This window comes from Lathamus discolor, chromosome 1 (assembly GCF_037157495.1).
Source record: "Lathamus discolor isolate bLatDis1 chromosome 1, bLatDis1.hap1, whole genome shotgun sequence".
NCBI lineage: Eukaryota > Metazoa > Chordata > Aves > Psittaciformes > Psittacidae > Lathamus > Lathamus discolor.
Genome location: NC_088884.1, coordinates 132,234,533 through 132,259,969, shown reverse-complemented (window position 1 = coordinate 132,259,969; position 25,437 = coordinate 132,234,533). Strand labels below are relative to the sequence as shown.

General features: G+C 37.6%; 1 protein-coding gene across 2 annotated transcripts in view; it reads left to right on the top strand.

Moving 5' to 3' along the window:
• Positions 1-21,309, top strand: part of MTNR1A (melatonin receptor 1A) — a 51,127-nt gene extending 29,818 nt beyond the window's left edge. The window contains exons 1-2 of one of the 2 annotated variants that reach the window (XM_065665251.1): positions 14,712-14,739; positions 20,382-21,309. In XM_065665251.1, coding sequence (XP_065521323.1) covers positions 20,516-21,250 — 735 coding nt within the window. In that variant the 5' untranslated portion in view covers positions 14,712-14,739; positions 20,382-20,515 and the 3' untranslated portion in view covers positions 21,251-21,309. Of the gene's footprint in view, positions 1-14,711; positions 14,740-20,381 lie in introns of those variants that run through there. The other variant, XM_065665252.1, reaches the window with a different exon arrangement.
• Positions 21,310-25,437: the final 4,128 nt, after the last annotated feature.

Sequence of the window (25,437 nt, the reverse complement as noted above, 5' to 3'; positions counted from 1 at the left end):
AAGTTGTTTCCCTTGATCTCACTGTTTCAGAATGCTGTACATTACTTAGAGCCGGTATTTGCTGTGTTAGTGTTTATCAAGTGTGGGACTTGGGCTAAGGTTCTTCTTTCACTGTACCTTAGGGCAATGACTTGTAATACGGGCAGGCTCTGGCAGCAGGGCGGGATGGACGTGGCCGTGGACTTGTACCCGGCCGTCCCGCTGCTCTTCACCGCCCTGGCCCTTGTCCTCGCCTCCGTCTTTGTGAGGCTGCGGGGAGCCGAGGGGGAGCGGCCCCGGGACCAGGCGGCGGCGGGAGCGGGGCCCGAGGCCGGGAGGAAGGCGGCTGCTGCGCAGCGGGAGGAGGCGGCGGAGGAGCTGAGCCCCGCAGCCGAGCCCAGCCCCGCGGCGGCCGAGAGCATCCCGCGGCAGTCGCTCGCCACGAGCCCGAGCCCCAGGAGGATGTAGGAGCCCACGCAGCACTTTCCAGCAAGGTAGAGGAGGAAGATCTGGACTCAGAAAAAGAGAAGCTGGTGGTGGGAGAGCCGGCAAGCGCAGCAGCTACACCAGCCCCAGGGACAAGTACAGCAGCAGCATTTGAGAGTTCTGAAGGGTTTGAATGGCCTCTGGGTACCCTTGGGACCTGCCTGCTGGTTGTGATGGGGATCAGCAAGTTGGCACACACACAGAGTGTGTTCTACCCATGACCATTTTGTCTGATCTCAAAAGTTAAGCAGAGTTGGGTTTGGGTCTTGCCTAGAGTTAGACGACGATATAGGAGGAGCAGGAGATTTTCCCCAAGGCTGGACAGTCATAAGTGGCAGGGTGTGTGGGACAGTATGAGCCAGTATTTAGTCCACTGGGCCCCTCCAGTGCTTTGGAAGCATTGGAGATGGAAGGCAGCTGTATGGAGTCCCCAGCAGCTGTATGGAGTCCCCAGCAACAAGCTGCAGAAACTGATGAAGGGGACGGTGAATTATTTTGAGCCTGGTAGGCCCATGACACTTCAGGCCATCAGGGCAGAGATGCAACATAGAGACGGACTCATGATAGAGCAGTGGACTTGGCAATGGACACTGTTTTCCAGGTTATGCACGAGTGTGAACACTGCACACAGCCTCTCCTGCTCTGAGAGACTGTTACAAGAGATGGAGCCTGACGTCGTGGACCAGATGGACTCAGCAGCTTTATAGGGACTGGTCCATGCACTAAGATAAGAGTGCACTGAAATAAGAGTGATGGTATATTGAAAATGTGGGATCTGAGCATGACGTGAATGGTATGGAATAGGGGGTGGATACTGTCCTGGGTTCAGCAGTAGCAGTCATTTTTCTCCTTAGTAACTGGTGCAGTGCTGTGTTTTGACTTTCAGCCTGGGAACAGAGTGGATAACACAAACATTTTAGTCTGACCAAGGACTTTCTGAGCCTCATGCTCTGCCAGGGAGGAGGGGAAGCCAGAAGGAAGCAGAGACAGGACACTTGACCCAAACTAGCCAAAGAGGTATTCCATACCACAGCATGTCATGCCCAGGATGTAACGGAGAGTTACCCCAGAAGGGCTAGGGACTGCAGGGTTGGACAAGGTATCAGTTGGTGCTCGGTTGGGTGGGGTGGGACGAGTTATCTGTTGGCTGGTGCTGAGGTGTTGTATTCTCTTCCCTTGTCATTTCCCTTATCATTTTTATTATTGGTGGTAGCAGTAGTGATTTGTGTTATACCTTAGTTACTAAACTGTTCTTATCTCAACCCGTGGGAATTGCATTCTTCTTGATCCTCCTCTCTGTCCCTCTGGGAGTAGGGGGAGGGCAAGAAGGAGGGGAGTGAGAGAGCGACTGCGTGATTTATGGCTTTGTTTAAGCCACGACACTCACCTTTTAGCAAAATCAACAGGATACAAAGTTGGCTGCGCTGTTTGGATTTTTTAATTAACTTCTTGATCCAACCTAGTAATCATGAGATTTAAAAAAAAATAGTCCCTCCACTCAGAAAATGAACTGTGAAAACTAGATGAAGTTCTACAGCAAGCACTGACTTTACAGCAGAGCAAGGCAAAGCACTATCCATCAACAAACAGTACATAGTGTCTAAAAGACATTTAGAATAGTCACTTAATCAGCATTTTTTCAGAAACATATCCTCCAGACTGAGGGACAGGTCTCCATCATCCATTTCTCTTGTATTATGTGTGCGTTTTTTCCGCATAGAATTTTAATTTCTTTCTGCATACAACAATTCAGCTTAGAAAGGGAAATATTTCTGCTTTCTGTAAAAACCCCACTGTTTTATTTTGTTTAATCTTTGCCAGGAAAACTAAAGAGTTGAGCTACCTGGTTTTTTTTTTTTACCCTTGAATTTTCTTCAAAGGTTTGTTCAGAACTTTATATAAGTGCATATATTGGGGTACTTCTATTCACTTTTAAACAAGCTTGAGTGCAAATAAGTGATTCCATTTGCAGAATAGTTAACTTTACAAGGAAACAGGTTATGCTTGATTTGTTAATTTTGGAGACTACATCATAATGGATTAGCATGTTGAAATTTGAAAATATATTATGTTGAGATTTGAAAAATAGAGCTATTCAAGTCCCATTAAAGTTTTTCATTCATGCTACTTTTTCTGAAATTGATTTAAAAATTTCTGAAGCAATTGACTATAGCAACATTTTAAACAGCAAACTGCTTATATTTTAATTCTATTGCTTCTCAGAATCGTCTTCTAGAAAATAATTGCTTTAAGGTCACTACACTCTAGTTATTTTTACGGGGATGAAGTGACTAAAATAATAAAATGAAGTAATTGCTGCTAATGGAAATTTGCAGCTGTCTTACTTGAAGGGCTTGATTGTATGCAATAATAATGTGGGTGAGATATAAAAAAATAGAGGATGTATTCATAGTGGTTTGAGAATTTCACTAGACATCTGTCATTGGCTTTTTTAGGGATTGGGATTCCCTGTCTCCATTTTTATGAAGATTAATAGCCTCAAAGAGCAAGGTGCTTTAGGGAACACTAAAAGATCACAATATAAGAATTGGTGTTCTCAGCAAATCATTTTATGTATGAACAATAGGCTTATCACATTAAAAGTGCAAATGCATTCGTTTAATACTACAAACCATAATTTAAATACTCTACATACAACTAACTAAAGTTGCTGTGAGGTTGACTTGTAATTTGAACTCGTGGATAACATGAATTTAAAATCTTAAATCTTGTCCTAGCTATAATAAAATTTACATTAAAAATTAAATTTTTATTATGAATTAGAGACAGCAGTCATTCCAAATAATCTTCCCTGTTTATTGAACCACAAATGCACGGCAGTCCATATTTCTTTCCGACTATATAGCTAAGATTATTTCCCAATTTGTAAGGCCCGTATTTGTTCTATAGCCATCATTATATGTCCACATATGAATATAGCTGATCAGATGTATCATTATTGTTTGCTAGACAATAATTCTCATTAGAAAGTACAGTGATACAAGCAATACATATAGATCAAAATCTTACATGCTCATGTACATATTCATAAAAAATGTCAGCATGTTGAACACATTAATCTACTATGCTGAGCTTTAACTCGTGGATGCATTTGTGATAGGAAGATGGAGAAAGACCTTTTCCACTTCCCTCTTGCCCCAGGGAACTGCATTTTAGAAAGCCTCTCCACAGGAACAGAGCAAATGTAGCCAGGTTCACTGTGAAAAGGCAGCTGCTAGTGCTTGGACTCCAGCATTTCTCAACAGTGAACCAGATGGTGAACAAATGTACATGCAATTAATTAGTATTATAATCCTGATTGTTACTATAAACTGCAGAAATATAATTTCTGTGTCCTTTCAGGATAACATAATTTTATTATTCTTGGGTGATTAGCATCTCGTGCATTTTGGCTTATTTTATGCTCACTCAGATATAGGCAGAATAGGGAGGCAACCTTCATTGTCACAAAAAAAAATGTCCATTTCTGTACATTAAATGTTAACTATCTATATGATGACAGCAATGGAAATACAGTAATAAATAAAAAAGGTGCTTTTTCTTTACTGTATAGTGTTAAATACAATTGCATATGTAACACTGAGAATACAAACCTTTTGTCCACAGAGTGGTTATAAATAAAAATACATAGATATTGGAAAAGAGGAATATGGAAAACAGGAGGAAGAAAAATGCTAGGCAAGAGTATAGTTTCTTAGGACAAAAAGGAATTATAAAGTTGCACAATGGCGTGCTGCTCCCACCTGAGATTGTAAATAACTGATGAGCTACATTTCCTTATAGATATGTGGTAAGGAGTAGATTCTCTGACTTGTATAAAAAAAATATATAGTTAGAGCAATTTGTCAGATTTATGTTAAGGTGCTCACATTTTTCTGTCTTTATTTTTCTTCTTTTTTGTCTATTCCAAAGAAAACTAAGAGCTTGGTATGGAGCATGGAGCCAGAGTACTAGTTCCATGAAAATTTATGCACTAAAGCAAATTAAAGAAACCAGTGCAATTTGGTACAAAATGCTGAGCTCTAGTGTGTCCTTTCTCCATGGAACACAATCAAATTCTCTCTTTGGTAGAGGGAAATAGTAAGAAGCTAACATTTGACTCCTAACCTCAGTTTTGCTGGCCTAAACGTACTGAACAGCTAACATAGAATCATAGAATCAGAATAGTTAGGGTTGGAAAGGACCTCAAGATCATCTAGTTCCAACCCCCCTGCCATGGGCAGGGACACCTCACACTAAACCATCCCACACAAGGCTTCATCCAGCCTGGCCTTGAACACTGCCAGGGATGGAGCACTCACAACCTCCCTGGGCAAAAGATTCCAGTGCCTCACCATCCTAAAAGGAAAGAATTTCCTCCTTATATCCAATCTAAACTTCCCCTGTTTAAGTTTTAACCCATTACCCCCTGTCCTGTCACTACAGTCCCTGACGAAGAGTCCCTCCCCAGCATCCCTATAGGCCCCCTTCAGGAAACAGTAATGAGGGAACAGAGACATATTATTTTCCCCTTTAACATCTGTAATTTAAATTTAATGTGTTTATTCCAGAAGAACATATTCCTCTGTGACATAATCTTTCCTCCCTACACTAGAACTCTCATTATCTTCCGTGTTTTTTCCATTTGTCTCAGTATCCAGTCATAAGGAGTTTTGCCATATTGTCATTTTTACCACATATTTTACTGCCTTTTCCCATTTTAGGGACTTCTTCAGTAGTGTGGAACAAGTTCTTATTCTCAGCAAGGCTTGCTTGTCAATGATATTGTCTCCAAGTTGGCCTGGTGTTCAGACAATTAATAACCAGAGGCAAAGTTTGGTGACCAAGCTGGGATAGATGCTTCATCAACACTGTTGAACCTCCTCCTGCTTTGTACATCTACTGGCTTTTATATATCTAATGAAAATCTCATAACTGAGTTTCTTCTTAGCCTGGAAGAAAAAGGTTGGATGTGTCTTTTCATTTGATTGATTAGGTAGTTTGGTATAGGTTTTTAATTCTGTGCAGGCTTAAAAGAGACATTTTCAGGACCTGTCTTGAAGATGAAAAGTTTACCTACTGTTCTTCTCTCCCTTAAGTCTGACTAAAGGTATGTGTTTCCTTTTTTCTCACTGTGTGGTATGTACTGCAAGTAAAGGCATATCTGGGTGAGGTTATCCTTCAAGAGGAAATGAAGATAACTCTTTCCCTCAGAAGCAGCTCTGAGGGGTCAATAAAAGCAAGCACTAGCCAAGAGGAAGACCAGGCACAGGAAGGCATCAAGGAGAAGAGATCTTGCAGCTAAACAAGGGACTGAGATGGCTGAGAACAGAAAACAGATCAGTCCTAAGAAATGGGGAAAAGAGGATCACAAGAGATCATCAGAGTTCTTCAACTGACTGAAATCAGTCATGGAAGAAAGTATCTGCCTTGAAAGTACAAGAAAAGTCAGGGAGAAACTGGTGTATTTTCATTCTCCTGTCTTAGATGTTTTTCTTCATTGAGCTCACTGTAAGAAGAAGGCTAATTGATCTGTTTTACAGCTCTGACCAGCTCAACACCCAGCCACAATAAATTTCAGGAAGTTTGATGTTGTTAATAAAATACAGCTTAAAAATATTTTAAAGAACTGAAACTGTCCTATTCCAGATATTGGAACTTATAAAAAAAATAGATTCTCTTAGACTTTCCTAAAATCTGAATTCAGGTCTATCGGGAGATAAATATACTTACAGCAGATACTGCTATTACCCATCAGTAGTTGCAACTGATACACACAATTTCAATAAGAGTTTGAAGGACATTTTTATGTGTGACCAAAATAGTTGCTTCTGCATCACGGACTGACCAGGTTTATTTCACATAAATGAATGCTGTTAGCCTGGGTTTACATATTTTATGAAAGAGTGAAGAGTTTTTTTGATCTTTTGGGGAAGCCCTTCTGCTGTTACTTTAAAAAATACATTAATCTGCTAAAGCAGACATTTTTATGTTCATACATGGAAACAGCAAAAGTGACTCTATGAGGGGCTCAAGCCATCTTTCACTTTTGAAACTGTTGAAGGAATCTTTGCACCTACAAAGTTAAATATAGATGTTTCTGAAACTAAAGTAAGAAAACCCGTGAGTCTTTAGATGAGATATGGAAGACTTTTCTCCCCATTTCTTTTTTTTTAGGATTCAGTCACCTGAATCATTCAGCAATTATTCAGTGCTGTCTGCAGCTAGGGCTGCCTCATCAGTTGTTCACCACTCCATCCTTTTTGCAATAAACTTCATTTCAGGTTTTGCAACACAGTATAAATAGGCTTTTTCCTTGACATACACTGATTGTACAGAACCTCTTCTTTCTGGCAGTCTTGCAGCATGGGGATTATTTTATTTTATTTTTTAATGTTCATTATGCTAATTATCCAACCATTCTTTGGGTGCCTTCTTTATTTTTAGCTTCATCAGTAGAAGTGTTGACTTCTGGTTCGTTAAATTTTATTAAATAATGAAGTATGTTGGCACACTAAAAACCTGTACCTAAAAAAAGATGAAGAACTCAGCAGTAAGGTTCAGAGGGAGAACAGGCAAAGTTTTACTGAATATTTAAAAGGATACTATCTTTAGCTGTCTATATATAGCTTTTCAGCTTGCTTAAAGGCTTTCTTTTTAAGATTCTCACTAAACTTTAAGCAAAGATAGAAAGGACTATAAGACAAAAAAAACAAGCATTAAAAAAAGCAAAGGAGCTCCAACAGCTAAGATATTATATACATAATATTATGAGACAGAGATTATATTGGTAGTATACTTTTCCAAATCTATTTTGTTTTCACACATTTTTTACACTGGAGGCATTGAACTGATTTTACAAATTGTGTTTGATTCTCAAGGTGAGCAGTTAGAATATTTCTGAGTCATAACAAAAATCAGAGAGTACAGATGCTTCAGATGAGATATCATAACACCACTTGTAAATGCTACTTTTCTGAAATTATCATAATGCAAAATCCAATACTTTTAACAGAAGCATTGGTTTCAGCAATTTATTTCATTGTACTGGACAGAATCTTTTGTGGTGCTACAGGCTGAGTAAAAACCCTGAGTGATAAGTTCTGAAGACATATATAGGTACTGAAAGTCAACAACATTTATATATTACTTTCCCATCAACTAGTGACATAGCCTTACTGTCCTTCAACTACATTCAGTGATAAACAGTTTAGACTAAAACAAAAACAAAAACAAAAAAATGCTTTCTGAAAAACTCCACACCACTCTTCATGAAAGAAAAAAATCAAGAGAACAGACAAATAACTAAACCAAGGTGGAGAGGAATAATAATTCAGTAATAATTTGATAGATGGACCACTCAGTGGATAAAGAACTAGCTAGATGGCCACACACGAAGAGCTGTGGTCAATGGCTCAATGTCCATCTGGAAACCAGTAATGGGTGGTGTCCCTCAGGGATTGGTGTTGGGACCGGTCTTGTTCAACATCTTTGTTGGTGACATGGACAGTGGGATTGAGTGCACCCTCAGCAAGTTTGTCAATGACACCAAGCTGTGTGGTTTGGTTGACACACTGGAGGGAAGGGATGCCATCCAGAGGGACCTTGACACGCTTGTAAGGTGGGCTGATGCCAACCTTATGAAATTTAACCATGACAAGTGCAAGGTCCTACCCCTGGGTCAGAGCAATCCCAAGCACAGCTACAGGTTGGACAAAGAAGAGATTCAGAGCAGCCCTGCAGAGAAGGACTTGGGGGTGTTTGTCAATGAGAAACTTAACATGAGCTGGCAGTGTATGTTAGCAGCCCAGAAAGCCAACCGTATCCTGGGCTAAACCAAAAGGAGCGTGACCAGCAGGTCGAAGGAGGTGATCCTGCCCCTCTACTCTGTTCTTGTGAGACCTCACCTGGAGTATTGTGTGCAGTTCTGGTGTCCTCAACATAAAAAGGACATGGAACTGTTGGAACAAATCCAGAGGAGGGCCACGAGGATGATCAAGGGACTGGAGCACCTCCTGTATGAAGACAGGCTGAGGAAGTTGGGGCTGTTCAGCCTGGAGAAGAGAAGGCTGTGTGGACACCTAATAGCAGCCTTCCAGTATCTGAAAGGGGGCCTATATGGATGCTGGGGAGGGACTCTTCATTAGGGACTGTAGGGATAGGACAAGGGGTAATGGGTTCAGACTTAAACAGGGGAAATTTAGATTGGATATAAGGAAGAAGTTCTTTACTGTAAGGGTGGTGAGGCACTGGAATGGGTTGCCCAGGGAAGTTGTGAATGCTCCATTCTTGGCGGTGTTCAAGGCCAGATTGGACAGAGCTTTGGGTGACATGGTTTAATGTGAGGTGTCCCTGCCCATGGCAGGAGGGTTGGAACTAGATGATCCTGAGGTCCTTTCCAACCCTAACTATTCTATGAATAAAGTTATGAGATATATTCAGTACACAGAGCCACTTATTCGCTCACTTAAGCTTCTTCAACTTTTCTGAAGTCGGTGGAGTAGCTTAATCATTATTTTAGCCAATTTCTTCTAGTGAAAAGTCTACTTCTAAAGACAAAATTGTTTGGGAAATTCATCAGCATGCTGTTACATGCCTCCAGGTGAGTGAGCTCTTAGTAAATAGTGAGAATTTTAATTTACTTGACACTCAGTGTGACCAGTTTAGTTTGAATTTGTATTTCTTTCCATATTTTCCTCCCCAGCATGTCAGGTGCAGAACCATGCAGTTGGTGTGGGTGCTCACCAAGTTACAAAGGTGCACGCTAAAGAAAGGGAGTCTCCTGGCAGGCTGCAGATATACACAGACATGGGAGGATAGTGTTAGTGTTTCAGTGGTGGACTAAACCAGTCTATTCTGCTGCAATAATTGGAGTAGATTTCTCAGCGTTTATGAAACTTTTACAGAAGAAAGGAACTACACATTATGGGGACTTACTTCTTAATTCAAAGTTATTTTCCTATTTCCTTTTCATAAAGTGGAATACACAAACATAAGAGAAGACAGGTATTAAGATTCTTGATCTTGCTGCCATGCATATATGTTAGTTCCACTTCCTTGTCCTTTTAGTTTCCAATGCTAAATGCATTTCTGATGCTATAGAAAAGCAACAGTTCCTGATGCTATCAAGTTACCTACTAATATTGCAATTAAAATAGCACTTTTTCTAGTGAATTTCTTATGATACTTGATACCATTTCACTTACTCCTCTGTGCTCTGGGACCATTCAACTTCTGTATTTTTGCTGTAGCACGATAGAGCAAATGAAGAAATGAAAGTGAGACAGGAAGAACTGGAGGCAGATGGGTCCTTTATAATGACAGAATGAATACCCCCTAAAATCATGAAACTATTAAGGTGGGAGTGTAATATGAAAACAGCCTCACATTTTTAAGGAACTTGGGACAAACAGAGAGGAAAGGAGGGGGAAGAAGGGAAGAAAAGCTGTCAGAAATGTAAAAGATTTTGGGTTGTAAGGCAGTAAGGAGGGAAAAGACATGGTGATTGAATGCATAAGAGAAAGACAAAAAGGAGCAGAGAAATAGAGAATGGATAGAGGAAGGGAGAGTAAACACCTGTTAACATTTAAGTGATATTTTCTATAATGTTATTTTTGGTTTTACTGGCAGATGTCATACCATTGTTGATTTTAGGAGAAAGAACTGGGAAGACTGTTTCATGAACTCATTTCATTAGCTTCACTGTCTACTGTGGACTCCGTAGTTAAATGAGGGATTGGCTGAATGACCACTTACACTGCTATTAGTCATAACAGAAAGAAAATTGATTATTTTGTACTCTTGAGAGGGTTTTAAACTTTTTTTCTTCCCATGAATAATTCTGTAGACAAATTCAGCCACAAAATCCTGTTAGATAAACCTGTGACTTTCAAAGAGATTCAGGAAAGGGATCTCATGTTTGCAGTATTATATACTGTATAGAAGTGTTGTGTCAGCTATAGGATCATAGAATCAACTAGGTTGGAAATGACCTTTAAGATCATCGAATCCAACCATTACCCCAGGACTGCCAAGACCACCACTAAGCCATATCATTGAGAGTCTCATCTACATGGTTTTTGAACACTTCCAGGGATGGTGATGCCACCATTTCCTCTTGGCAGCCTGTTCCAATGCCTGACTACCCTTTCAGTGAAAAACTTTTTCCTATGATCCAATCTAAACATCCCCTGTTGCAGCTTGAGGCTGTTACCTCTTGTGCTATCACTTGTTACTTGGGAGAAGAGACCAACCCCTCTACCTCCTATCAGGTAGTTGTAGAGAGAGATACATTTCCCCCTAGGCATTCTCTTTCCTAGACTAAACAACCCCAGTTCCTTCAGCCATTCCTCATAAGACTTGTGCTCTAGACCCTTTGCCAGCTTTGTTGCCCTTCTCTTACCCATTTCAGAACCTCAGTGTCTGTCTTGTAGTGAGGGACTGAGAACTGAACACAGTATTTGAGGTACGGTCTCAGCAGTGCTGAATACAGGGGGATGATCACTGCCCTAGTCCTGCTGGCACACTATTTCTGATACAGGTCAGGAAGCCACTGGCCTTCTTGGCTGCCTGGGCACAAGCTGTCTCATGTTCAGTGGGTGTCAACCAGCACCTCCAGTTCCTTTTCCACTGAGCAGCTTTCCAGCCACTCACTCGCAAGCTTGTAGCACTGCATGGGGTTGTTGTGGCACAAGTGCAGGACCAGGCACTCTGATTTGTTGAACTTCATACCATTGGACACAACCCATCGATCCAGCCTGTCCAGATCCCTCTGGAGAGCCTTTCTACCCTCCAGCAGATCAACACTCACACCCAGCTTGGTGTCATCTGCAGATTTACTGAGGGTGCACTTGATCTCCTCATCCAGATTATCAACAAAGATATTAAAAAACACTGGCCCAATAGTGAGTCCTGGGGGACACCACTAGTGACTGGTCACCAGCTAGATGTGACACCATTCACCTCTACTCTTTGGGCTCAGAAGTTATGTAGTGCACTTTCACTCTCCTCTTCTCTCTTACTTGTTTTCTCAAAATACATATTAAAACTTAGAAGGGAATAGGCTGTATCTTCACTTTTTGTGACACTGATTCTGACTGATCTATGAGATCTTGTACTAATAGAAAACATAATTATATTTCAGAAGCATCCCTCTCTGCCTTTTCCCTTTCATTTATTTTGGTCTCTGAACTGTAATATTGGTTTTATTTATGTGAGCTGTGATTAACCATGATAGTATCATTTTTCTGCTTCCATTTATTTCCAGTCTCTTATGCAAACACAGGTGAAGGCGGAGGGAAATACTCTTATGCTGATTCTGCTGTGATGCAGTTCAGTAGCATGATCTCTGACATCAGCAGTATTGTTATTCTAATTGGTTTCATACAGCTTGCTGAACTGTGATGACAACCTTACTGTTCTGTAACATCTAGGCACTACCTTGTTGGAAAACAGGTTGTCTAGAGGATTTTTTTCCTCTCAAATGAATCACAGAAATTAGAGATAAAAAAGATCAAATCAGAAGTGGTAACATAATTCCCTTCTGCAAAAGTGGATAAGTTACTCAGGCAAACCTATTTGGTCTCTGAAATATTGCCATCACAGTAGAAGTGGCTGATGTTCAAAAGGAATAGATGTCCTGACCTTGAAAACACACCTGCCCAGTGAACTGTAGAAAAAACAGTCCAGGTAGATACCAGAGCCAAAACTAGGACTGCAGAACTTGTGACACCCACCACTATATCTGACTACCCTGGTTTCTAACTTCCATCTGCAAGACAGCAGGGTTTGTTGATTCATTTCAATGTCATTACAAGCTTTCTAGATATTTTATGTTACGTCTTAGTTCACCCTTGGCTGAGTGGACAAACATAATGTAAGTTAAGAATGATTTAAACAGAATTACATCTGATTTTACATTTTGGTGAAAAAAACCTATAGAACTGAAAAAAAATCCCCATATATTTGCACACTGAATGAGGCTACAGAAATATTTATTCTGAGTATCCAGAAATACACATATGGCACTTAAAACTTTTTTCAAACAGCAATTAAACTGTTAATTTTATCCACATGTACTGGAGATGTGACAAATTTCATGACTACTTTTTTAACAAGAGCCACCCTCATCTATCTATATTACAAAGCTACAAAACTGTGTGACAGTACCAGTTTAATACAATCTTGTTACCAAAGTAAACATGTATCAGATGATATTACTGTGATGAAATTTTAGAGGTTTCTGTAAAAGAACAGAAGTCTTGATCAATTTGCTGCTACATCTAAGGTAAAATATCTTGAACATGAACCTACTATGTAGAGCCTCAAAGCAAAATATATCATGGCACTGCATAATGTAATAGAAAAATGAGTGTATCCTGAGGTTCACTGGTAGCTCCAACTGCTATTATCTAAATTAATTTTTAAAACTGCATGTCTTAAAAATCCTTAAAAAAGGCCCAAACTCTGACCACCTCTAGATTTTTAAGTTTAGGTCCACAAAAGGTCTTCAGTCAACTCCTGTCAAGTATATTAGATGCTTAAATGTGCAATGGTAGTCTAGACCTTTTCTTTACTGCTGCTTTGAGTTCCAGGTGCTTCACATTTCATGTCACATAAACTCATCCAGCACTGCCCTTTTTGGCATAGACAGAAATACCTCAGTCTTACCATCACTGAGATATTCCATATCCCATGTACCTATCAAATCTACTGCCTAGTATAAACTAAGTACTCCTATCATGAGAGGTTCAATAAAAGAGACATTTTCAAAGCAGCCCTGAAATGTCATATAAAACTGCCAGAGGCAAGATACATCCCCAAGTCTGTACCACTCATTCAGCATATGGATTCAATTCCTTTGTCTGCCTTACAGTAAATCTCACATCACTTTATTTTCATGACTGAGCCACCAAAAATAGCGCTGACAAATATTTTTAGACTTTAAGAGAGCAGTAGCTGTCTCACATATGTACCATGGGACTACAGTAAAATATGGTAGGTGATAAAGTTACAGAAAAATGTGTGCCATTTGACATATCTGCAAAACTACACACATCCACATATTGTTTGGCTATATTCAACTTGGAAGTGACACCAACTTCCTTCATTCCTTTGTTCTGTGTACCATATAATTCCTCACTGCCATTTCATGCATCTAATTTTCTTGGCCAGAAGATGGCATAGGCATTTCAAATTAAATTGTTGCTGCAAGCTTCACTGAAAGTTTCTGTATGATAATAATTATAATCTAAATACAGTATAACCTTTTCGTTTCAGAGCATATCAGTAGAAACATTCTTTTATGCTGTGCTGATTATGTCAAATTTTCTTCAACTTGTAGCACACTGGAATAAAGCATGACAATATAGAATATTCGGATAACATGGTCTTTAACAAATCTGTTCTTCCACATCTCTCAAATATACTGTTAAGCAGTTCTCTAGCTTTTGATCTGTAACATTCAGCACCCTGAATTTCTATCAATTACAGTTAAAAGCTGATATTATTTGGGTCATTGCAGTATCTTGGTGCTAACGAGCTACCTGTGTGACATCATTACAGCTGTAGGTAATTGCCATGTATATAATTAACACATCTGGTTTCATTAGTGTCCTAAGTAGCTGTTATAGGGTCTGAAAAATCTCTTCTATTATGTGACAGAGGTGTACATTTTGATGAGGTTTTAAAATAATCATTAAATAATAAAAGTTCTTTCTTCAGCTTAAAAGTAAAGGTTTTCCTGCTTATGCTTAAATCTGAAAAATTCATTGTGGGCTTTACACCATTCAAATTTCCCTGCACCACCACAGGCAGCATCAGGGTTAATTTGCTAATGAGAAGCAAAACCCACAGGCCCATCATGCTATATTCAAATTTAATGTGCGCATGGACCTCTTGATTCAGGCCATGTTTATAAATAGTACCTCTAGGTTAAAAATAGGTTTTTGAGATCTAGGGAGTTGATATTATGATCTGTAAAGTGAATGAAGCTCCCAGGAGTAACTGGAGCTTATGTAATATTTATTGCTACATTTTTGCTCAGCTGCTTTTTGCTATTTTGATGCTGAGCTGCCGGGACTGTTAGTTTCTTAAGCCTTTCAAATCTGTCTTCAGTGAAGTTGGGGTTGTCTGCATGCTTGCTTATCTAGGTAACCTTACTTGGCTTTGGAATTTTGCTTAAGAAACAGTGGTCATTGGCTCCACTTACAGGTATTTTCATTTAATATTTTTTATTGCACAGGACCTTTGTGGAATCCCAGACTGTGCCACCAGGTACAGCAACTTTCCAATATTAAGTTAATTCTAGAAAGATTAAAGTCAGATCTTTTTATTGAAACATTATGACTTGTTAAGTTCCCAGGGAGACTAGTTATCGAGTCTGTAGTGTTAAACTCTGTCTCCAGATACAAGAAGAAGGATATTTTATTCAATTTACATAAGGCACTCACAAAAGCAGTTTTAATGCCTTGATTTTTTTCTTTTTTTTTCTTTTTTTTTTTTGTTTGGTTTGTTTTGTTTGTTTTGTTTTTTTGTTTTTGCTGATGTTTTGCAAGTGAAATACCAGTGCTAATGGAACAACATTCAGGGCAAAAATGTTCATAGAATATGAAATAGTGTTAATATTTGTCACTGAGATGCTATTTTGTGCATGGAAACAACCATGAGAAAAGCAGAGGCCTAGGAAAATGCTTTTCTATGGAAGAAGTTCAGCTTATAGTGGTAAATTGAAGCATATCATATTGAACATTATGCTTAGCCTTCTAATTCTGCTTTCTTCATAAACTAGCCCATATTCATGTGATACCTTATATTTTATAATCGGAGGCTTAGTCACTCCTACCATTTAGTTGTGAACAGAAGTTACTAGTTTTCTAAACCAGCTGTTTTGACATCTGTCAATGCTGTCACTTTGGCTAGATGTAAAAGTGTGATGCTGTGCTCAGTTATAACTATAAGGTACCACATTTAATTTTTCTACTGCTCCAGGCCCCCAGTTGCATGCACCTAATCTTAGTCTTGTTTTTAGATAGCATAAACACCCACATTAGCATTCTGGGAAAAGACCGGATTAATAAGAAATATTTCAAAATGCCAAAAAAAGAAAATTATCTGTAAGCTGTCGTTGAAGAAAATCAGAAGTATTAGAGCGGTCAAAAATCAGTACTTTAAATAAATAGTACATAAAAAATAGTGCAATTAAATATATAAAAACTGTGTACATAATAATCTTAGCAATATATGAATACATCAGGACTTCAAGAAAAGTTGATCTAAATTTATAGCAAAGCATCCTGTTAAGCCTTATTAGGAAACAATCAGAAATGATCAGCATATCTGGCAGTATCTGACAGGTGATAAAGAGTTTTTAGATAAGAATAGCATGGACCTAGTAGTTAGAAATTAAGTTTGATCTGGTAATTAGTCCAACACTGTAGATGTTTACACTGTCCTCTTTCCTTAAAGATATGCTTACCAACTAAACATGAAAAGTCTGAGTTGATGACCACTGAAACAAAAACGTCATACATGACTTCAAATGATAGCTGCATGTACTGTTTAGTCTTACCTAAAAGCAAAAACATCTCCACTAAGCATAAAGACTTTAAGGCTCTCTTAGCTAAATTTGGTGCAACCTGAGCACAAATGCATAAACAGGACACAAAATGTTATATGCTTCAACATGTAGCAATATGATGAAAACATGAAGGTGTCTGGAAAGCATTTGTTGTAAGAAGCCAATTCATTATTTATACAGGAAATAATTTGAAATAGGTGAACAGAAATAGTGACCTAGCAACCAATATTAAAAGGTACAGGAATATCTTGGGAAAAAAAGGAGAATAGTAGCCTGGCCAATGTTGCTAGGAAAATGAGATCTCTACAATTCATGCAGATTTCCTTAGTACTGACAAATTCTATCTGGAGTCCGTAATGCTTTAAAGCATTATTTTCTTCCATAGATATCTATGGATGCTTTTTTACAGCACAGTTTTCTTCCCCAGGCTTAAAGTTTTGGAAGAGTTAAAATACTTCAGTCTCAGCACTTGAGGAAAGAGCTCTTTAGACCACACTTCCCTCAGTTCTTCTAAAATTGCAGAAAGAACTAGTTCTTTGTGATCTGCTTGCAAAGTGCTCAGCCCTTCAGTCTATACTTATGGGAGGCATTCAGCACCACTTAGGCTAAGTATTTTTTTTTTTTCCATTAATATTCTGCACTTATTCATGTTGCTAGAAATTTCTGGAAATTTTCTAATTCCTGTTAACTTCAGGACATACTTAGCACTAATTTTAGAGAATAGCAACCCACACAGTCGTTTGTATATGTCATGCAGCTACAAGTTGCTACTGATACAACTACATCATGTAGTTCTTATTTGATGCTCTCATATTAATTTTGATATCATGACATTTAAATCCATAAGCATTTTGTTGATAATCTGTTACGGTCACAATTTTTACACTCAGTTTATGTTATATTTTGTTCTTAGAAAAGTCAAATTGTCTCAGAGGGCACTTGTTTGTTTTCTGTTGCTTTAGTGCAGTTTTTTATTCAGCAGGGAGGTATGATGTTGCTATGTGTTTGCTGAGCAGACAGGTGTCTTTTTCAGTAAGGATGATGAAAATATTTAATGGAACATTACTTGAGACTGCATCTAAAAGCATAGCCTGCTAAAGCTGGTTACCAGTAGATTATCTTTCTTCCCATATACTTTCATAACACAGTATCTGCTTAAATTTATTCAAGTTTGACTTATGTCAAAGTCAAGAAATTCAAACTCAATTCAGCCAGCTGGTGTTAATGTACAGTAATGCATTCTTTAGTTATATAAATCACTTTTTTTTCACTCTCTAGAGATAATGAATACTTTTTATTCAACGAAGAGTTATTAATTTTGGTTTTGTGGCTTTTTTTAGAGGGTTCAATATGGAGCTTTAGGCTTTGTTTATAGCATTCTGTTCAAATCCAACCCTGAAGATATTAGTTTTTTCCTATACCAATTTTATGGTACTCACCTCTACAATGCCAAGTGTTCCACAAAGATAACAGTTTAATTTCACAATATGCCATCAAATACATGGGAATTTCATAAAATATCACTATTTTCCAGTAATGGTGAATGCCTAAATCTAGGTTCATATTTTAAAATTGTGTATACTATATAATGTATGAAATGTCAACATAATTTCACATCCGACTTCAGAGTCTGAAACAATAAACCTCAAAACATACAACAAACATTTGAGTCCCAAATAAGTTTTTACTTAAATTATCTATTTTATCTTAATGACAAAGCTGTTGTGCTTACATGGAAAATGTATCTGAACTCAAGTTTGAAGATAACCCTTCCAGAAAGGCAGGTTAAAAGTCCTCTCTGCAGGCAGGTATCTGGTTTCCAGGTATTTTCTAGCCCAAAGCTTTGGTCAGACAGCTGACACAAAACCATGAGCTGGCTGCCTGGGACTTTGTTTCCAAGGTCATGATTTTTTTAATAAGGCAGGCTGCCAGGGTATTCTGCTACCCTTCAATTTCCATATGAAACAGCTTTCAGTTATCTGTATGAATAGACTTTCAGTTTGTTGCTCTACAGCAGTCAGCTGAGAAGATGAGACAACCATGGCACACCAGTTTGTGGAAGCCTGAAATTTGGCTGATTCAGAGAGAGTGCTTACTCCTCCTGGACTCAGTTGTTTCCAAAGCATAGGGTTGCTAAAACTGAAGTATACCACCTGTCTTCTTTCAGCAATAGGAAAAAACCCTTTTAGCTTTGTGTTTATAGCTGAATCATTTGGCTCAAGGGGGTAAATAATATTGGCAACATTAATGGAGAGCACCAGCAGATGTTTCAGTGGATGGCAAAGAGAGAAGCTTGGGATTGGCAGTTTCCAGCTAAGCAGCAAATTTATAAGCAAATATAAATAGAATTTTTTTAAGTATTACATTTAAATAAGTGTCCCAGTTCTGTGTCCCATCCAGAGACATAAATATTTCATCAAACCTACAATATTCTGGACAGGGAAAAACTTGCCAACAGCAACATTTCATTCATTCTCCACTTCTCGATTCATAAGACAAAACACAGAGCTCCGAGTTTCATCTAGTCTCTTTATTCTTGTATCACTTGCCACTGTGTCAAGGTTAAATTCTGAAAATGATGGGGTTTTTTTTCTTTGTTATCTTCTGCTTAAAGAACCTCTGCTGTTTGTGCTGAAATTATCTGAAATCTTCCAAAGCCTTAAGGATAAGCATATTTTAGTCTGGCAGTGAATTCCCAGGCAAAAGAAGTAACTACAGACACTATGAAGAGAAAGTGGGTTATAAATACAAAATCCATGAAAACCAGTGTAGCAATCTTTTAACTGATGCTATTTTTCCCAGCTGCTATTAGTATAAATATCAAGTGTGGTGTTTTATGCATGTATCAAAATTTAAACAAAAGAAAATATGCAGCATCCTGAGTCAGATTAATTTCTATGTTTTTCACTGTAGGTGTTTGAAGATTTAATATTTCTACCTGGCCATTTTATGTGTAAGATTAGTGAAAGGATATGCATTTTAAGATGTTTGTGATAATATTTTGAAAAAGTAGTTCTGAGAATTATAGGAGCTAAAATGCCCTATTGGTCCATAGATACTTTAACCTTTTCTTTAACCTATTTTTATCTATTTGTATTGTGTCTGCACATAATAAATGCACAAAACAGTTCACCAAGCCCACTTTGTACTAATAATGAAATTCTATGTCATATGAAACTCACAATATATTTTCTTACAGGCTGCAATAGTAGCTCATATTTCATCTTCAGTGAATGTCAGAATTCCAAGATGTAATCTCAGACACACACATACCTATGTATATGCACATATTTATCTATCTCCCTACATGCATGCATGTATATGTATACATTTATAGCTTTCTGTAGATATGGACATGAATAACTAGACCGATACATGTAGTAGTTATTTTTAAGAAATGAACAAAAGCTATATCAATGTATGTTGTGACCTTAGAAACTAGAATGGCTGGGAAGCATTCAGATGAATTACCATTTAAGCAACTAAAAAAAAGAACTTATAATCTATGCTTAAAAATAAATTCAAAACATAAGTTACAATGGATTCCACTGTCTTTGAAGAACAGAGAAAGCTTCTATCAAGAACTAACACAGTCTAAAATGGTCTTCCTTTGTTTTAATTAAAAAGTGAACCAAGATAACGGATCATTGCTTAATTTTCCAGTTTGGAGGCAGAGAAGACCATGGCATCAATATTGTCTGGGAACTGTCAAAGTCACTGCCCAGCTCCACTTCTTTTACTGAAGAGTGTGTCTTTTAATTTATAAGTTAAGTTTAATTAAGTGCTAGCCATAAGATTCAAAACCAGTCACTTTAAAAGTCACATTAAAGTAATGGAAACTTGAAATACAAATGCCAAAAAATGATAGTTTCAATTTCAGGACAGGAAAAGTTAAGGGATACTGTAAGGTAAGGGAATTAAAATAAATATAGAAGATAAATGTGAATAGCAGTTTATTAGTAGTAATATTATTTCTGCTGATTTTTCAAGAGAGACCATTTAAAAGCAAAGCAAGACTTAAAGTTATGAATATTTTTATTTTATATGAATACTGAGTCTGTGTGACCAGAAGAATCCAAATGAGACTATAAAAATATTAGGTCATGGTAATTAAAGACAGTTTCTTTTAAAAGGTGCATCTTTAAGTTAAGCTTCTTCTTCTTTAGATTAATAATGAGTGTCTTATTTCTGATATATGACAATGAATTTTAATCTAGAAAGCAGACAATAATTATATTTAAAGAGTTCCACTAAGGCTGCTCATTAACATATTGAGAGCAGAAGTGACAGAAAAGAGCAGAAGAAAAACTAATATTTGCCTCTTATATTTATTTTACAGGAAATGTGTTTGTTGTAAGCCTGGCAGTTGCAGACTTGGTTGTAGCAATCTACCCGTATCCACTGGTGCTCACATCTGTGTTTCACAATGGATGGAATCTGGGATACCTTCAGTGCCAGATTAGTGGCTTCTTGATGGGCCTAAGTGTCATTGGATCAATCTTCAATATTACAGGCATCGCTATCAATCGGTACTGCTATATCTGCCACAGTCTCAAATATGACAAGCTGTACAGCAACAAGAATTCATTGTGCTATGTTGTTCTTATCTGGGTCCTGACATTTGTTGCTATCGTGCCCAACCTTTTTGTGGGATCACTACAGTATGACCCCAGGATTTACTCATGTACATTTGCACAATCAGTGAGCTCAGCATATACAATCGCTGTTGTGTTTTTCCATTTCCTGCTCCCCATAGCCATCGTTACTTTCTGTTACTTGAGAATATGGATCCTTGTTATACAGGTAAGGCGGAGGGTTAAACCAGATAACAACCCCAGGCTGAGACCACATGACTTTAGAAACTTTGTAACCATGTTTGTGGTATTTGTGCTGTTTGCAGTCTGCTGGGCTCCTTTGAACTTTATAGGCCTTGCTGTGGCTGTCAACCCATCCACTGTAATCCCTAGGATTCCAGAGTGGTTGTTTGTAACCAGTTATTACATGGCATATTTCAACAGCTGCCTTAATGCTATAATATATGGACTCCTGAACCAGAACTTCAGAAGAGAATACAAGAGAATTATTGTCACTTTTTGTACAGCAAAAAATTTTTTCCAGGATAGTTCTAATGATGTGGGAGACAGGATGAAAAGTAAACCTTCTCCATTAATTACGAACAACAATCAAGTGAAGGTGGACTCTGTATAAAAATGGGAATCTTATTACTGTCACTCAACAGCATTCAAATAAAGAACTGTTTTATTAGACCTACTGTTAAATATTATAGTGAAATATCTCCTACACTGAAAGCACTTTGATCAAATTTCTTGCATGGTATTTGGAAACTCAAGTTACAGAGCCTTGACATACAGATCCTATTATACAATGGAACATCTCTCTTATAATAACACAATGATATCCTTGAGGGAATTACAAAATTATGCATGGATACTTCCTTCCCCATCTTCTCCCCCTTAAATGGAGATAAACAACTAGAAATAGATTGAAACAAAAGTGTCCACATCACCTGGCTCAATAAAAGAAATCACAAGACTATTCCTACCACTTTCAGCCGCTTTCTGGCCAGGTTGTGGTCCTGATTCTAAAACCTCAGAGAACTTCTTTTAAAAGATGAAATCAGAAATATATTAGGGAATGTGAAGTGAGAAATCAAGGTAATTGAAAATTCATTAGGATTTTTGACAAGCACCTCTATCTATACTGCTTTGTTCCTAACATGAACGTGATTATTCATTTTGTTCCTAACATGAACATGATTATTAAACCTCAACATCCCTCCTAGGAATGGTATTCTCAATTGACTTTTCAATTTTAAAATAGCTTTTGGGAGGAGAAATATACCTGACTGATTATCTTCAAAGTTCCAAGGGCAGGAGGACAAACAGCGGGGAAACAAAAGAGCCATGATTCATCAGCTCTTTGGGCATGAAAAAAATGTGTAGGAGGGTTGGGAAGAGAAGTACAAACCACCATTCTTTCTGAAGAGACAGTAATTCATAAAATCAGGAAATGCCCCTGAGGAGTTTCTGGGGAAACACCTCTTAGAAACATAAGCAAGGAAAAACTTATTTCTCACCTCTGTATGGTACAGAAGTTCTAAACCTCTGTAAGAAGAGGAATAATGCATTTAAGACAAATGGTGCATGAGGATGATAGTTTTGTCTGGTTGGTAGAATCTTAACCTCTTGAAAACCTGGGAAATGAAAAATGTTTACAGAATGAGAATTTAACATCTTTCTCACCTGAGAATAGCCTGAGACTATAGGCTATTTTGTAATCTGCCACAGATAAGCTTTTCAAAATAATAATCAGGGTTTTATCACAATGATGAACATAGTGTGATAACCTAGAACAATTAGACACTTCTAAAGAGCAGAAAAGGGAAAATGCTACTTATGACCCTGGTACAAGGAGGAACACATGGCTCTTAGAACAGGATTTGCTAAGTGGACTTTCCACAGACAGCAGGCACCTCTTCACTGAGGGGAAGCGTATACTGTGACGTAAGGAAGAATAGTCAGACAAGCTGTCTGCTGCAACAATATATCCCTGTTTATAATGAAGTCCTCTGGTGGAGAAAATTGATTCACAACAGAATTCACCTTCAAATTGACCTTAATTTGTTCTGTAAAGATGCTCCAACTGTCATACCTTTTAATGCTCAAGTGTTCATACTTTCACTGATCAAGTACACTTGAGCTTTCCCAGCCAATTTCAATCATTTCAACTGGACTAAGAGTTTCTGAATAGTCACCAGACTTCTGTTAATCTATATGAAAATATGGTCTTTACCTAAACAGTTTGTTTAAATTATTTCTTGCTTTACTGGAGATGTTTCTGAGCCTATATATCTTAGAAATCAACAGTCACTCTATGTCATTTAATTCCTTAAACTGCATACAAATCTAACAGCATTTCATCTTTCTTGGATCATAGCTTGACTTAATAATGAACTAAAAGGGAACAAATTCATATTTACTTGAAAACCCCATTGACACTTTGTCAACTGAGCAGTTTCTTACCTTAAAAACAGGTGCCTCATGTCGAGAATGGAGCTAACAAACAACATTGTAAAACCCTGAAAAAGAAATAGAAAGTCAGTGTATTGCTGAGGTGCTTGACTCATCTCTGTTTACATTTGCCACAGAACCACTGTGTAAATAACCAGCTCTCTTCTGTTGTGGTATCATCATATGATGCGATATGATACAACATGACTTAACAGCATAAGGTATATCACAGCTTTCTTCACTGTGATTTCATCCTTGAAGGATGCTTAGCTCTGTAATTTTATTGCTTTGTGCATAGTGATTTCATATTAGCAAGGGAGTTGTGACCACCTTTGTAGGAAAAGTTTCCATGTAATAAAAAACACTGTTCAAATTCTTACAAAAACTTGCCTTATTTAAAGCATATTTTCAATGAAAATAATGTCTTATGATGCATCTAATAAAGTAGCATAAAGATAGCTTAAGTAGCTTAATTATTAGTAAATTTAGAATTTAGAATTCTTGAAGATCTTTCACTTGCCATTTCCAACCGAAAATGTACATTTGACATGTCTAAATATTTATGAGCCGGTTCAAGATCCTGTATCCAATACTATTGGTTATCTGAGGAAACAAAGTCCCCTGTAATTCACAAGTGCTAAAATATATTTTTGATGATAGTAAAAATGATTTGCTATATACAATAAAACATACTACACCAAAGGTATATATTTTATTGAATAGGCCTGTAATAAAAATGGAGAGCATTTTTCAGATCTGATATTTTGGAATATTTGTATTGAATCTAAATCACAGAAATATGCATGTTGGTGATGTTATGGGCTGCTAAATAAAGCAATAATTTTAAGAAATTATTGTCTTGCTTTTTTCTGTGGGGCAGGAAGATTGTTAGTCTTTAGAATTTAGTTTAAATGAATATGGTGAAAAACTTGGGTAGTACCTGCTGCCCTCTTCAAATTAGTTTTGCATTTACTGCCATTCTGAAGTATGTTTTAGGTAAGGTTTGCAAAATTACTCATTGCATAAGAGTAATGATCTTTAACCCTGCAGTAATGATTTCTTTTAATCAGAATATATTTCTTCAAAGGAGTCAAAGTGATTCATGTAAGACAATCAGCAGGCTTGTCAGCTGCTCATTGACAATGAGCATGACAGTGTAAGTAAGCACCTTACAAGATCAGATTCTTCATGGTCAGCATAGAAATGTCTGATGAAAATGATTGTTATTTCAAACCGTTCTAAGGAGACAAAGTTAGAAACTTACCCAAAATTAGTTGTTTCTTTGCAAATGGATGAACCATGACATGGCATTAAATTTTCCCTTGTATGAAAGGCTACCATGGCACAAATGCTTTAGTTAGAGTTCTATCTGGAAGTTTTAGACAGCATACTTGTACTATAGCAGTCATCAGTCCTGGATGGATTTTATTCTAAAACATGAGTCTTAGCAGTCCACCACTACCATATCTGCAGGAACCCATCCCTTTCCTACTTCCTATCCATTTCTGGTCTGCAATTTTCCAGGACAACTTCTAGAAGTAAATCTCCTTCCCAAATATTTTTTCTGCTTTCCAACCCCAGAGGATGTGCTTTTGTTCCTCAGTTGTGACCATGCTATCAGCTTGGCTGTCCCTATTCCACCTCTCCAAACCAGTCAACTCATGCTCTGATGTACTTGACTCTGAAATGTCCCTGTCTTGTTGTGATCTGTTATGGCCACTTGTGTTTTTAAGAATAATTTGATACCAGTTAAAGTCCGTCTTACAGACAAATTAAATACGCATTTCAGTACCACTCATCCTAAGGAATCTGCTGTTTAATACAAGCATAACAATTTCTAACATTAATAGAACCCCATGGGACTGCATTCTTTAAGTATAATATTGCTATATAATCTTAAAAATAATTTTGTTTCTTTTAAATGCTCATGAAACCCATTAATGTCCCCATTCTTTTTTCCACATGTCAAGAACTCAGGCTCTGTACTGAGGAAGGAATTAGTCACTAGAGGAGGAATTGCACTTGAAATCTCCTATGAGCTGTGAGTGACAGGAAGGGAAATCAGATTCAGAGTAGATACCACTGAGTATTGAATCATTTGACAAAAAATGTCTGTTACATTTAAAATCTTTCTTTAAGATTTTAAAGAAAGTAATTAGACCTTGTTTCAGGAAAAGGTCAGAAATTACAAATACTAAGGAATCATTCCTGATGTTACCATCAAGCAGCTGGTATGGAAAAAGGGAGCCCATCTTATATAAGAAATCAAGATTTTATTGATAGTCTAAATGCTCTAATGGTCTAATAAAAAAAAAAAAAAAGCAAGTTATTCTTAGTCCAGTTATAATTAAAATATCACTTCAA